This window comes from Muscardinus avellanarius (assembly GCF_963383645.1).
Source record: "Muscardinus avellanarius genome assembly, chromosome: 10".
Taxonomy (NCBI): Eukaryota; Metazoa; Chordata; class Mammalia; order Rodentia; family Gliridae; genus Muscardinus; species Muscardinus avellanarius.
In genome coordinates, this window is record NC_137796.1 from 54,927,636 (window position 1) to 54,941,754 (window position 14,119).

Consider the following 14,119-nt stretch of genomic DNA (forward strand, 5'->3'; position numbering starts at 1 on the left):
GGCTCCTCCTGACTTCCTCTGGTGGGGCGGGTAAGTGAAGGGTCGCCCTGCCCTCTCCTGCCAGGTGAAGGAGGCCCACTTCAAGGCCCACCCAGATTGGAAGTGGTGCAACAAGGACCGAAAGAAGTCCAGCTCAGAGGCCAAGCCCACGAGCCTGGGGCTGGCAGGAGGGCACAAGGAGCCGCGGGAGCGGAGCATGTCGGAGACGGGCACTGCCGCTGCCCCTGGGGGTTAGTCAGCCCCTTGGCTCTCCCACCCTGCCACCTCTCTCCCTGAGAGCTGCCAGCTATTCCCCTTGCTTGCTTACCCCCTGCCCAGTAGCTCCTCTCTGCTTTGTTGCTTTTATTTGAGGCTCCATAAAGGAAATGGCGATTACTGTGTGAAAGTGCAGGAGATACAGATTAGAGATCTAAGTAGAAACTGCATCATCAACTGTCATTTACTGAGCACTTACTATATGCCAGTCACTATGTGGCATGTATTCTCTAACTCAAAACCACACCCCGTTTGCATATGAGGAAACAGGCTCAGAGAGACAGAGTAACTGCTTAAAATCACCAACTAGGAAATGGAGTGGCTGGAATTTAAACCCCAGCTTGTTTGGCTCCCAAGGTCCTAATTGCAGCTGTTGCAGTTCACAACATTCCTGTGAACTCCTACTTACTGAGCGGATCTATATGAGGTGCCTGGCAATGTTCTGGGGCACTTTTTTTTTCCCTTTTGTACTAGGGATTTGAACCCTAGGGAACTTTACCTCAGCTACACCTCCAGCCTAATTTTATTTATTTTTGAAACCAGGTCTTGCTAGGTTGATGAGAGTCTCACTACTTGCTGAGGCTGTCCTAGAACCTGCGATCCTCCTGTCTCAGCCTCCCACATACTGGGACCACAGGCATGTCTCATCATGCTCTGGGGCACTTTTTTGGTATAATTTTGGAGATACAACCGTCCAGCTCTGAGGGTGGGGGATGTTACTGCCTCTCTGAGGTGAGAGAAGTAAAGCTGAGACAGGCAGTGGGTAGCCGTCCAACATCATATGAGCCAGTCTCCATACTCGCTCACTCTCAGGTTTGCCTCTCAGGGAATGGGATGCTTCCTGCAGCCCCAGAGGCAGGAACCAGTGGGAAGGAGATGCTGGGCTGGTGGGTGTGTGTGGGTTTTTTTTTCCCCACCAGGTGGCCCAGGAACTCCAGCCTGCTTCTGCCCAGTACCTAGAAATATCTGTGGGTAATTTGGCCAGTGTAGGTGCTGGCAAGAGGCTTCCTGACTCTGACAGCCACCTCCCCTTCTGATTTACAGTGTCCTCTGAGCTCCTGTCTGTTGCAGCCCAGACCCTCTTGAGCTCAGACACCAAAGCTCAAGGGAGTGGTTCCTGTGGAGCAGAACGGCTGCACGCAGTTGGGGGACCTGGCTCGGCCCGGCCCCGAGCCTTCTCCCACAGTGGGGTACACAGCCTGGATGGTGGGGAAGTAGACAGCCAAGCACTACAAGAACTGACTCAGGTTTGGGGTGCATACCACCAGGGGGCAGGCAGGGAGGGTTATCCCAGGAGTAGCAGTCCTGGCTGAGTCTTTCCTGCCACTTGTCCTACAGATGGTGTCTGGCCCCACATCGTATTCTGGCCCAAAGCCTACAACCCAGTATGGGACTCCAGGCTCCTTTGCAGCCCCTAGTGAGGGAGGTGCCTTGGCTGCTAGTGGGCGGCCTCCACTGCTTCCTACCCGAGCCTCTCGTTCCCAGCGTGCAGCCAGTGAGGACATGACCAGTGATGAGGAACGCATGGTCATCTGTGAGGAGGAAGGGGATGATGATGTCATTGGTGAGCAGCACAGGGCCCGGAATCCTGCTGGATACCAGCAAGCTAAGGCTTGGAGGGTGGGCTGCTAGACTCCTTCTATTTCTTCTTTTCCATGTTGTTTATGACTGCATGTCCTCAGTTCTGGCCCTGCCGACTACATCCAGCCCTGCACTTGAGGAAGCTCTCAAATAGGCAGGAGACCTGAGGACATGCATCCTATGCACAGCATTAGATGCTCCTACTCGCACACTCTTAGGCTCCTGCATTGGGCAGGTACACATAGCTCTGGGCTTGGGACTAGCCTCTTGGACAACACCCACTGCCCACTTGGGGCAGAGCTGAGGCTAGCACCCAGGTTCCAGACTGTTCCCTCGGGTAGCCCTGTCCCAAGCCTTGTTCATGCTGTTCCCTTTGCTCCCTCAGCTGATGATGGCTTCAACACCACTGACATTGATCTCAAGTGCAAGGAGCGAGTGACTGACAGCGAGAGCGGAGATAGCTCTGGGGAGGACCCAGAGGGTAACAAGGTGAGGCTTGGCACTGAGACGTGGTGCTGTTCGAACCATCACGCTCCTAGGAGGAGAAGAGAGAGATGAAGGTCCAGAGAGGGCAAGCTACTTGACTCATGGGGAGTTGGGTTGCAGCCAGGATGAACTGAGGCCTCCAGCTGGCTAAAGGGGTGCATTAGGCTGGCCTGGCTGACAGGGTGGTAGGAGCCTCTAGCTTTGGGTGTCCAGGTGCCTGCACTCTCCTGACTTGAGTGTCTCTCTTCAACCCAGGGCTTTAACCGTAAGGTGTTTTCACCAGTGATCCGTTCCTCCTTTACTCACTGCCGTCCGACACTGGACCCTGAGCCACCAGGGCCCCCGGATCCACCTGCAGCCTTTGGCAAAGGCTATGGTTCCACCCCATCCTCCTCCTCCTCCTCACCTGGTGTCTCCTCAGCCTCGGCACCCACCTCCTTCTCACTGGGCTCTGGACCCTTCAAGGCCCAGGAGTCTGGTCAGAGCAGTACAGCAGGCTCATTACGGCCCCCACCTCCTGGGGCTGGGGGACCGGCCACACCTTCCAAGGCCACACGGTTTCTTTCAACGGATCCTGCCTCTTTCCGGCGCAAGAGACCTGAAAGCGTTGGGGGCCTGGAGCCACCAGGCCCCTCAGTCATTGCGGCACCTCCCAGTGGAGGAGGAAACATCCTGCAGACACTGGTCCTGCCTCCGAACAAGGAGGAGCGGGAGGGCAGTGGAGCCCGAGTGCCCTCGGCCCCAACCCCATCACTGGCTTATGGAGCCTCAGCAGCACCCCTCTCTCGCCCTGCCGCCACCATGGTCACCAATGTGGTGCGGCCTGTCAGCAGCACTCCTGTGCCCATTGCTTCTAAGCCCTTCCCCGCCTCTGGCCGTACTGAGGCATCTCCAAATGACACGGCAAATGCCAGGACTGAAATGGGCACTGGGTCTCGGGTACCAGGGGGCTCCCCACTGGGCGTTAGCTTAGTGTATTCGGACAAGAAGTCAGCAGCAGCCACCTCACCAGCTCCACACTTGGTGGCTGGGCCCCTGTTGGGCACTGTGGGAAAGGCACCTGCCACTGTCACCAACCTGCTGGTGGGCACCCCAGGCTATGGGGCTCCTGCACCCCCTGCTGTTCAGTTTATTGCCCAGGGGGCCCCTGGTAGTGGGTCCACTGTGGGCTCAGGAGCAGGTGCTGGGAGTGGCCCCAATGGGCCAGTACCCCTGGGCATCCTGCAACCAGGTACCCTAGGCAAAGCTGGGGGAATCACCCAGGTGCAGTACATCCTGCCCACGCTGCCCCAGCAGCTTCAGGTGGCACCTGCCTCAGCACCAGCCCCTGGGACCAAGGCAGCAGCTCCCGGTGGCCCTGCACCCACCACCAGCATCCGTTTCACCCTTCCACCGGGCACCTCAACCAACGGCAAAGTCCTGGCCGCTACTGCACCCACTCCTGGCATCCCCATCCTGCAGTCTGTGCCCTCCGCCCCGCCCCCTAAAGGTGAGGCCTGGTCTGGGCAGCACAAGGATTGGAGCTACAGCCCTGTTTTGGCTTTCTTGTAACTTTTTTCCTTTCTTGCCTCTTAACTTCCAGCCCAGTCAGTTTCTCCCGTGCAGGCCCCGGCACCAGGTGGCTCAACCCAGCTGCTGCCTGGGAAGGTACTAGTGCCCCTGGCAGCCCCAAGCATGTCAGTGCGGGGTGGAGGGGCTGGCCAGCCACTACCCTTGGTGAGCCCACCTTTCTCAGTACCTGTGCAGAATGGTGCCCAGCCACCCAGCAAGGTAAGGGTGTTCTGGCTCTGGGCCCTCTTCTGCTCCATGTTTGTGCCTATATCCCATGGCTTCTGTGTCTGCTTTTTCTTCAGTCTGTGTGTGTGTGTGTGTGTATGTGTATGAGATTGGGTGTTGAACCCAGGGGCATTCTATCTCTGAGCTATACCCCCAGCCCTATTTTTTCTTAATTTTGAAACAATGTCTCACCAAGTTGCAGAGGGTCTCACTAACAGGCTGGTCACTAACCTGCAATCCTGTCTTAGCCTCCCAAATACTGGGATTACAAACCTGCGCCACCACGCCCTGTTCTCCCTTTTCAAAAAAATCCGTTTACGTATTCTGCTGTTTTCCTCAAGTCTTTTGTGTGTGGACCTCATTCCTTCTGTGTCCTTTATCTCTTACAATCATGTTTCCCATCTTAGCTTGGTCCTAAGTCTTAGTTCTCAGCTTTTGCTTACCCCCCTCTAGATCTCAGGCCTTTTTGCCTCCCCTCTGCAGTCGTAGCTCACCCCAGCCTGGGGTGCTTTTATCCACAGATCATCCAGCTCACTCCTGTACCTGTGAGCACACCCAGTGGCCTGGTGCCACCCTTAAGCCCAGCCTCTCTTCCTGGACCCACCTCACAGCCCCAGAAGGTCCTGTTACCCTCTTCTACCAGGTGAGCACAGTTGAGGCCTTTCCCAGAGGCCCAGGGAGGGCTGGGGCTAGGCCACTCAACGTCACTCTTACCTTTTCCTCTCTGTGGCAGAATCACCTACGTGCAGTCGGCAGGCGGGCACACGCTGCCTCTCGGCACCAGTCCTACATCCAGCCAGGCTGGAACGGTCACCTCTTATGGGCCCACGAGCTCGGTAGCTTTAGGCTTCACTTCACTGGGGCCCAGTGGCCCTGCCTTTGTGCAGCCCCTGCTCTCAGGTGAGGGGTGACCTGACAGTCAGTGCTGGGGACTCAGGGTGGGACTGAAACAGCTTGGGCCCTAACTTGGTCACATTTCCCTTTTCTGTCTCTCATCTAGCAGGCCAAGCCCCTCTGCTGGCTCCTGGCCAGGTGGGCGTGTCACCTGTGCCCAGCCCTCAGCTGCCTCCAGCCTGTGCAGCCCCCGGAGGTCCTGTCATAACGGCATTTTACCCTGGCAGCCCTGCACCCACCTCCTCAGCACCCCTGGCCCAGCCATCCCAGGCCCCCCCAAGCCTGGTCTACACTGTAGCCACCAGTACCACCACACCTGCTGCCACCATTCTGCCCAAGGGCCCACCGGCCCCTGCCACTGCCACCCCAGGCCCCAGTAGCCCTTTTCCCAGTGCCACAGGTGGGTGTCAGGCCAACCGAGGGCATGGTGAGTTGGGAGACCCAAGGAATGGGCTCCAGTCAGGCCTGGCTCAGCAAATGCTCTTTTCCCCACCAGCAGGCTCCATGACCTACAGCTTAGTGGCCCCCAAGGCCCAGCGGCCCAGTCCAAAGGCCCCCCAGAAAGTAAAAGCAGCCATTGCCAGCATTCCTGTGGGTTCCTTTGAGGCTGGTACCTCTGGGCGGCCTGGCCCCGTGCCCCGGCAGTCTCTGGAGCCTGGCCCAGCTCGAGAACCAATTGCCCCAGAGTCTGAGCTTGATGGGCACCCCACAGCACCGGCCCCTCCACCGCCCCCAGAGACCTGGCCTCCCACAGCCCGGACCAGCCCCCCACCACCCCTGCCTATCGAAGAACGGACTGGCTCCAAGGGTTCTGAGACCGGGGTGAGCATCCAGCAGGCCACAGGACTCCCTGGTGCTCTGCTCTCTTGTCACTCTGCTCTTTGTCCTGCTGCTCCTCTCTGCCTGCTTCTGACTCCTGCTTGTCTGCTCTGTCTCCTCCCCCTGAGGTTTTTGTTGTGACCCTCCTGAGGCCAGGGACTGGGTCTTCTTCAAGGGTGCGTGTGTGGGGCTGTCTCGGCATTTAGATAACCTCAGTGCATCTGAGCCTAGTGTTGTTCTCCTTGCCCATCCACATCCCAGGCCAGTAAATTCCCAAGCTCGTCTTCAGACTGGCGTGTTTCTGGACTGGGCCTGGAGAGTCCTGGGGAGCCTCCCACTCCTTCCAGCCCAGGTCCAGCTCCAGCTGCAGCCCCCGGTGGCAGCAATGGTGGCAGCAACGAGGGCAGCAGTGGGAGGGCGGCAGGGGACACCCCAGAGCGCAAGGAAGCAGCGAGTGCCGGCAAAAAGGTGAAGGTGCGGCCTCCGCCCCTGAAGAAGACCTTTGACTCTGTGGACAAGTGAGCAGGGCTGGGGGCCTTGGTGGGCTGTGGAGGTTTGGTGGGAGAGGGGGCAGCTGCAAACCCAGGCAGGGGAGGTGACCCTGCTGGCCTTTCAGCAGGGTCCTGTCAGAGGTGGACTTTGAAGAGCGTTTTGCTGAACTGCCAGAGTTTCGGCCAGAGGAGGTGCTGCCCTCACCCACCCTGCAGTCTCTGGCCACCTCTCCCAGAGCCATCCTGGGCTCTTACCGCAAGAAGAGGAAGAACTCCACTGGTAGGCAAGCACTGGCTGCTGGGTAAGGGGAAGCCGACTGGGGTCTCTTTTACTGAGCCTGCTTCTGTTTGGCCAGACCTAGACTCAGCGCCTGAGGACCCCACCTCTCCCAAGCGCAAGATGAGGAGACGCTCCAGCTGCAGCTCGGAGCCTAACACCCCCAAGAGTGCGAAGTGCGAGGGGGATATCTTCACCTTTGACCGCACAGGTGCAGGCGCTGTGGGGACCCGAGGGTCTGGAGGAAGAGTGGCAGGAGGGCAGTGTGGGTGCAGTGGGATGGGTGTTACTAAGAGGAAGCACGGCAAGTCAAGGGTGAGTTCTGGAGACTAGCAGGCCTCTGAGGCACCATGTGACCTTGGCTGGGTCCCTGCTACCGACCCCCCAACCCCGTGATAAGAATTCCGAGGGCATGCTCCATGTGTCTGTGCAGGTACAGAGGCTGAGGATGTGCTTGGGGAGCTAGAGTATGAGAAGGTACCATACTCGTCCCTTCGGCGCACCCTGGACCAGCGCCGGGCCCTGGTCATGCAGCTCTTTCAGGATCATGGCTTCTTCCCATCAGGTGAGTGTGTCTTGGAGTCTTGGAGGTCACTTGGATAGTACTTGCCTACACACCTTACTCTGTCCTTTCTTTCTGTCCCCAGCCCAGGCCACAGCAGCTTTTCAGGCCCGCTATGCAGACATCTTCCCGTCCAAGGTTTGTCTGCAGTTGAAGATCCGGGAGGTGCGCCAGAAGATCATGCAGGCAGCCACTCCCACGGAGCAAACCCCTGGAGCTGAGGCCCCCCTCCCTGGACCACCCCCTACTGGCACCGCTGCTACCCCTGCCCCTACTCCTAGCCCTGCCGGGGGCCCTGCCCCCTCCTCACCTGGCCCGGACTCTGGCATGGCTCAGGCTGCCCCGCCACTGCCTCCACCCCCAGAGCCAGGGCCGGGGCAGCCTGGTTGGGAGGGCCCTCAGCCCTCTCCCCCACCCTCAGGCCCCTCCCCAGCTGCCACAGCCAGGTGAGGGACCCTTGAGATTCCAGGACCCACAGTACCCCCCTCAGGACATGGACAGTATGTAGGTGGCAGGAATGGGGTGTGGCAGGATGCTTACCTCCTCCCCAGTAAAGCCATTTCGTCCTTTCTGACTTGGGGCGGGATGAGGCCTGCTCCTCTTGTATATACTCCCTTCTCCACAGCTCCCTCCCTGTGCTGGGGGGCAGCTGAGGGAAAGCAGGGGCACAGTCTCCCTCCACTGAGCGCCTGTGTTACCTGGAGTATGTGACCTCCAGAGCTTTTACTTGTACTTTATGCAGAATGGCTCGCATGAGGGCTGCAAGCTGAAGGGTAGCGTGGGCCTTGGGCCACAGGGAGGTGCCTGTGGAGTAGGGGGAGTTCATGCACCCCTTTTTTTCCCCAGAGGGGCTGGACTCAGGTTAGTTTGGGGGTGGGGGCTCCTGCACTTTGCCACAGGCATGGGGTTTTCTCCCCACCCCCTCTGCCCTCCCAACTTGGGTTGTACTTTCTAAGAAGGTGATTTCCCCCTCCCTTACCCCACCCCCAGAACAAAACATGTTGATCATGTGCAATATTTCTTACTGTGCTGATAAGCCGCAATGACCGAGATTAAAGCTGTTTAACACATCTGTGTGTCGCTGCTCACTTTGAAGTGGGAGGGGTGTTGACTGTACCAGTCTGGTCCCCAGATGGCCAAGGAGCACTGCACTTAGCACGTACTGGGGGAGCATTCCAAGACTACCCCAACATCAGAGGGACCCTGTGTGCTGAATCCCTCCTCTGGATGAGGCTGCTCAGGGAACCATCCCGTCCTCAGCCACCTGATGTGCTTAAGCTTGAGAGGGTTTGAGATGAAGTGTGGGAGAAAGGCTGCACTCTGTCAGTGAGGATTTTCCCAAGAAGGAACCTAGAGGTGACACTTGAGGCCAGTCCAGCCAAGAGTGTTGAGCTGTCCTCAGTGACCGCTGCTGCCCCCACATGGCCAGAGCTAGCACTGCAGAAAGACTACCCCAACATCAGAGGGACCCTGTGTGCTGAATCCCTCCTCTGGATGAGGCTGCTCAGGGAACCATCCCGTCCTCAGCCACCTGATGTGCTTAAGCTTGAGAGGGTTTGAGATGAAGTGTGGGAGAAAGGCTGCACTCTGTCAGTGAGGATTTTCCCAAGAAGGAACCTAGAGGTGACACTTGAGGCCAGTCCAGCCAAGAGTGTTGAGCTGTCCTCAGTGACCGCTGCTGCCCCCACATGGCCAGAGCTAGCACTGCAGACAGGTCCAACCTTGGGATTTCACCTCTCCCACCTCAGCCTGTGGATAAGGTGCCAGTCAGACACACTGGCATTGTGGAGGGACCGCTATTGGGGGGAAGGGTCTGGAAGCCTCCACAGGAAGTGGTACCTAAGCTAGGGTCAGTGCCAGGAAGTTCCAACTATTGGAGTAACGGGCAGCTTGGTATGGGCTTTGACTGTTGGGGTACCACATTTCCAGAATTTCTGCCTGACCTTGATACAAGGAAATGCTGGTAAGATGGTTTCACTCATTGTTTACTGATTGCTAGAGCCTTCCTAAAGCACACTTTTTTTGGCACTGGGAGTCAACACAGGGGTATTCTATTTGAGCTACATCTCAGCACTATAATTTTGAAACTGTCTCAGTCAGTCTCACTACTCGCTGAGATTGTCCTCGAACCTGAGATCTTCCTGTCTCAGCTTCTCAAGTACTGGGATTATAGGCTTGTGCCCCCATGCCTGGCTTTTTTTTTCCCCCCCCTGGAGAATGAACCCAGAGGCATTCTACCTCTCAACTACACCCCCAGTCCTATATTTTATTTTGAAACAGTCTAAGTTGCTGTCTTACTAAGTGAGGCCTCATTAAGTTGCTGAGGCTGGCCACAACCCAGCCATCCTCTTGTCCCAGCCTCCCAAGTATTAGGATTATAGGGGAGCACCACCATGCCTGGCTTCTATTTTTTTTGTTTTGTTTTGTTTTTTGTTTTGAGGTACTGGGGATTGAACCCAGGGGCATCCTACCTCTGAGCTATACCCCTAACCCTATTTTTTATTCTTTCTTTTTCCCCCGGAACTGGAGATGGAACCCAGGGGCATTTTAGCTCCATGCTACAGCCCCATTTTTTTATTCTTTATTTTTTGAAACGGTCTCATTGAGTTGCAAAGGGCTTCACTAAGGCTGAGGCTGTCTGTGAACCATGAACCACAATCCTCCTGTTTCGCCTTCCCAAATGCTGCATTTCAAGCGTTCGCCACCACGCCCAGCTTATTTTTTATTTTTGAAATAGGGTCTCACTAAATTGCAGAGAGCCTTACATAGCTGAGGCTGTCTGTGAACTCAATCCTCCTGATTCAGCCTCCCAAGTACTGGCATTACAAGCATGTGTCACCATGCCCAACTTACTGCTTTTTAAAAAAAAAAAACAGGGTCTAAGTTGATGAGAGTCTCACTACTTGCTGAGGTTGTCCTTGAACCTGTGATCCTCCAGTCTCACCAAGACTGGGATTACAGGCAAGTACCACCACCCCCAGCTAAAGCATGCTATTGTGATAGTGAAAATTCACCTGAGACTGCAAGAAGCAGAATGCCTAGACTGATTGATTAGTGATGCCTGCCTCAGGCAGAACTTGAACCAGCCTATAGAACTGCCAAGGTCAAGGATCACGGTGAGGATATGGTGATGGTACTCAGACAGGCTTGGCTATAAAGCAGGAAAAAGAGACTGAAGAAGAATTTAATGTTGTGAAAAGGCAGGATATCTAAGGTGTGAGCTCAGGCAGAGGGACGCCCTGCCCCTGGTCTTGGGCCAGCAGACGCAGAAGCAGGGAGTGCAAGGCCCGGCAGACAGGTGTGTAGCCCAGGCGGCTCAGATGCAGGTAATCATACATGTCATGGTGGCTTATGGTGCCATCAGAGTGCACAAAGCCAGGATCGGCATCCAGGAAGTGGGCTCGTGGGTGGCCAGCTAATGCTGCCCGTACCAGCTCATTCACCTGTCGGTTCTTCTCCCGAAGTGGGTTGGGATGCTGGCCCCTTGGAAGCAGGCCCTGAAAAGGAAAACCAAGAGTTAAGGAGACTTCCTACCAGCATCAAGCTCCCCTGCTCTCTGTGAGAAGCTGTACCCACCCCCACCATAAAGTTCTCAGCTACAAAATACACTAGGCATAGCAGCTGGGCATGGTGGTGCACACCTGTAATCCCAGTAATTGAGAGGCTGAGACAGGAGGATCGCAGGTCCCAGGTCAGCCTCAGTAACTTAGGCTCTCCATAACTTAGTGAGACCTTGTTTCAAAATTAAAAATAAAAAAAGGCTAAGGGTGTAGCTCAGAGGTAGAATGCCTCTGGGTTCCAGACCCAGTGCCCCCCACACACAAAAAAGTTCACATCATGACAAGTTGTGACGTTGCCCTTTTTCAGAGAAGAAAATGTCCCAGAAAGAAATGAAGAAGCCTAAGTTCACCTAGGAATGCCTAGCAACTTTTGGTTATATAAGGAGTATTTGAGTTTTTAAACAATCCCAGTATCTCCAGTAATCCCTTTAGCAAAAGGGGCTAATTGGAAGCCAGGTGTGGTGGCACACATGGGATCCCAGTACTTTGGAGGCTGAGACAGGAAGATCAGATCACAGGTTCTAGGTCAGCCTCAGCAACTTGATGAGACCTTCAGCAATTTAGCAAGACCCTGTTTCAAAATTAAAACTAAGCCTGGCATGGTGGCACATGCGTGTAATCCCAGCATTTGGGAAGCTGAGACCAGAGGATCACCCTCAGCTACTTTAGTGAAGCCCTTTGCAACTTAGTGAGATTATGTTTCAAAATAAAGAATAAAAAATAGGGCTGGGGGTGTTGCTCAGAGGTAGAATGCCCCTAAGTTCCACCCCCAGTACCAAAAAAAAAAAAAAAAGCATAAAAAATTGGGCTGGGGCCGGGTGTGGTGGCACACGCTTGTAATCCCAGCATTCAGGAGGCTGAGACTGGAGGATCATGGTTTGTGGACAGCCTCAGCCACTTAGGAGGTTCTCTGCAACTTAATGAGACCCTGTTTCAAAATAAAGAATAAAAAAATAGGGCAGGGGGTGTAGCTCTGAGGTTGAATGCCCCTGGGTTCCATCCCCAAACCTGCAAAAAAAAAAAAAAAAAAAAAGAATAAAAAAATAGGCCTGGGAATATGGATCAGAGGTAGAATGCCCCTGGGTTCCATCCTCAGCAACGCAAACAAAACAAAACAAAACAAAACAACAACAAAAAAAAACCACAGGGATGGGGGACCAGGCATAATAGCACATAAAATGGCACATACCTGTAATCCCAGTCCTTGAGAGGCTAAGACAGAAGGATCATAGGCTCACAACCTAGTGAGACTCACATCAACTTAGCGAGTCCCTGTTTCCAAATAAAAACTAAAATCGGGCTGGGGGTATAGCTGTGAAGTAGAATGCCCCTTGGTTCAATCCCCAGTACCAAAAATAATAACAATAACAACAACAACAATGGTAAGGGCAACAAAAACAATAATAAAGGCTGCAAAGAGTACTGAAAAGAGGGGTAGGGCGCTAATTTTTTTTCCCCACAGTACTGGGGATGGAACCCAGGGGCATTCTACCGCTGAGCTACATCCCCAGCCCTATTTTTTATTCTTTATTTTGAAACGGGGTCTCACTGAGCTGCAGAGGGCCTCACTAAGTTATAGTAGCTAAGGCTGTCCACTGTCTCCGACTCCCAAATGCTGGGATTACAAATGTGTGCCACCACACCTGGCCTGCAAATTGGTTTCTGAACATGTCCTCAATCACAACCACTCATGGATAAGAGCAAGCTTCCATGTGACATTTTACCTAAAGCCACTGCTTTCTGCCAAACTGCCCAGAATTTGGGCCAGCTGGGCCACATCTAGGGGGTCCCGGACCCCTACCATTCTTCCTTTGCCACCCTCCCAGCCTCTCACCAGCACCACGACCCGGGCCTGGGGCTGCCTCTGGTTCACCAGCTGCACGATGGCCTTGATGCCTCCGGTCACCTGCTCAGCTGTGTGTCCGTGGTTGTTGGTGCCCACCCAGACCACCACGATCTGCGAAAGAGGAGCAGCGTGCAGTGGTGAGGGGCAGGCGGAAGGTGCTTTAACTCCCCACCCAGCTCCCACTCACCTTGGGCCGGATGTGTTCCAGCTCCCCGTTTTCCAGCCGCCATAAAACATGCTGTGTGCTGTCACCTCCAATGCCAAAATTAAGTGCATGCAGAGGAGAGAAGAGCTCCCGCCAGATCTGTGGGCAAGAAGTGGGGTGGACACAGGGCCATCCTGAGCATGGCCGACCGTCCTCTACCCGGGCATTATCCAAATGCCATTATGAAAGAGCCTTGCTCTATGGAAACACTGTGGTTAAATCCCACCTTGAGCAAACCCCCAGTAGCTTTGAACCTCACTTCACAAAAACCTATTATAGTCTCACTTTAAACCAAACCCTACAGAAACAAGGCTTTACGGAAGTCCAGTCTGCCTGGGCCATGCATGGAGCCAACAGCATTGCGACTGAACCTTCTCTTGAGAAAAGCCATCACAGTGGTAAGTGCTTAGTGGAAAGATATGATCATGAGCGGAGCCTCTTTTGTGAAGCATCATTACGGTTGACCTTCACTTTGTGTAAAACGATTATAGCTCAGTATAAACCCAATAGGGCTGTGCGTTCCTAGAAGCAAACAATAAAGAGCCTCACCTTAGGCAATCTCCTTTAGGAAAGCCTCGTTTTAACTCTTGGTATACACAAACCCTCTGTGACAAACTCAGGGCATACATTCCCTTCTCCGCAGGTCGCTGCACTTAAATGGAGATTCTCGGTGCTCGGCTGTCTCCAGCCATAGGTACCCCGTGCCTCGTCTGGGCTTTAAAAGTAGCAGAGAGGGCACAGGCCTGGGTAGGGCAAGAGGAAGGGGACAGGCCTCACCTCGCACTGGTGCATTAGCTGGACCAAGGAGTCCCCGATGAAGACGACTTCGGGCTCCTTATCTTTGCTGTCCGCCACGAACCGATGGTGCTGCGGGGAAGTACGAGGGGGCGTCCAAGGGACTCTCTCCAGGCCTCACCCACCCTGCTCCTGCGGGCAGCAGGACCCCAACTGCCCTCAGCTTCCCCAGTTGGAAGGCGAGAACGGCACGAACCAGCGGTTCTCTCGAGCCGCCCACCCCTTGCCGGACTCGAGTACCCCGGGCGGGACCGCTCACCAGGGACATCCAGCGACCGTCGCCCTGCACGTCGTGCACCGGCGTGGGCTTGCTGGCAGGATTCTCCTCTCCGCCCATCTTGGCGGCGCAGCTCCAGCAGGTCAGCGAGTGAGGCCGGCCCGCGAGAGCTCCGGGAGGGGGCGGCCCCGCCACGCCCACTCCCACCCCTCCAGGCAACAATGGACGGTCCCGACGCCCTCACCGCGGCTGAGGACCCGGGCTGATTCAGGGCGCCGCCTCCTCTCCAGGGGCGGGACCCTCTCTCGGAGGGAGTGGAATTGGGCGCCTCGCTCCCCCACGCGGCCGCGCAGTG

At 55.4% G+C, this 14,119-nt stretch overlaps 2 protein-coding genes across 9 annotated transcripts in view; one reads left to right on the forward strand and one right to left on the reverse strand.

The window, feature by feature from the left end:
* Window positions 1-7,591, forward strand: part of CIC (capicua transcriptional repressor) — a gene marked incomplete at both ends in the record, with an annotated part of 28,356 nt that extends 20,765 nt beyond the window's left edge. For 2 of the 8 annotated variants that reach the window (XM_080703082.1, XM_080703086.1), the window contains 15 exons: window positions 65-230; window positions 1,300-1,502; window positions 1,594-1,819; window positions 2,222-2,325; window positions 2,578-3,811; window positions 3,905-4,092; window positions 4,620-4,741; window positions 4,832-4,998; window positions 5,099-5,392; window positions 5,489-5,814; window positions 6,073-6,329; window positions 6,428-6,582; window positions 6,659-6,790; window positions 7,013-7,144; window positions 7,227-7,591. In XM_080703082.1, coding sequence (XP_080559208.1) covers window positions 65-230; window positions 1,300-1,502; window positions 1,594-1,819; window positions 2,222-2,325; window positions 2,578-3,811; window positions 3,905-4,092; window positions 4,620-4,741; window positions 4,832-4,998; window positions 5,099-5,392; window positions 5,489-5,814; window positions 6,073-6,329; window positions 6,428-6,582; window positions 6,659-6,790; window positions 7,013-7,144; window positions 7,227-7,591 — 4,071 coding nt within the window. The remainder of the gene's footprint in view (window positions 1-64; window positions 231-1,299; window positions 1,503-1,593; window positions 1,820-2,221; window positions 2,326-2,577; window positions 3,812-3,904; window positions 4,093-4,619; window positions 4,742-4,831; window positions 4,999-5,098; window positions 5,393-5,488; window positions 5,815-6,072; window positions 6,330-6,427; window positions 6,583-6,658; window positions 6,791-7,012; window positions 7,145-7,226) is intronic. The other 6 variants (XM_080703084.1, XM_080703083.1, XM_080703085.1 and 3 more) reach the window with 6 other exon arrangements.
* Window positions 7,592-10,350: 2,759 nt separating this feature from the next.
* On the reverse strand, window positions 10,351-13,884 carry PAFAH1B3 (platelet activating factor acetylhydrolase 1b catalytic subunit 3; the record flags this gene model as incomplete). Its single annotated transcript, XM_080703117.1, has 5 exons — window positions 10,351-10,638; window positions 12,536-12,658; window positions 12,735-12,851; window positions 13,530-13,619; window positions 13,807-13,884. 5 exons carry the CDS (start codon window positions 13,882-13,884, stop codon window positions 10,351-10,353), a joined length of 696 nt encoding a protein of 231 aa, XP_080559243.1.
* Between the last annotated feature and the right edge of the window lie 235 nt (window positions 13,885-14,119).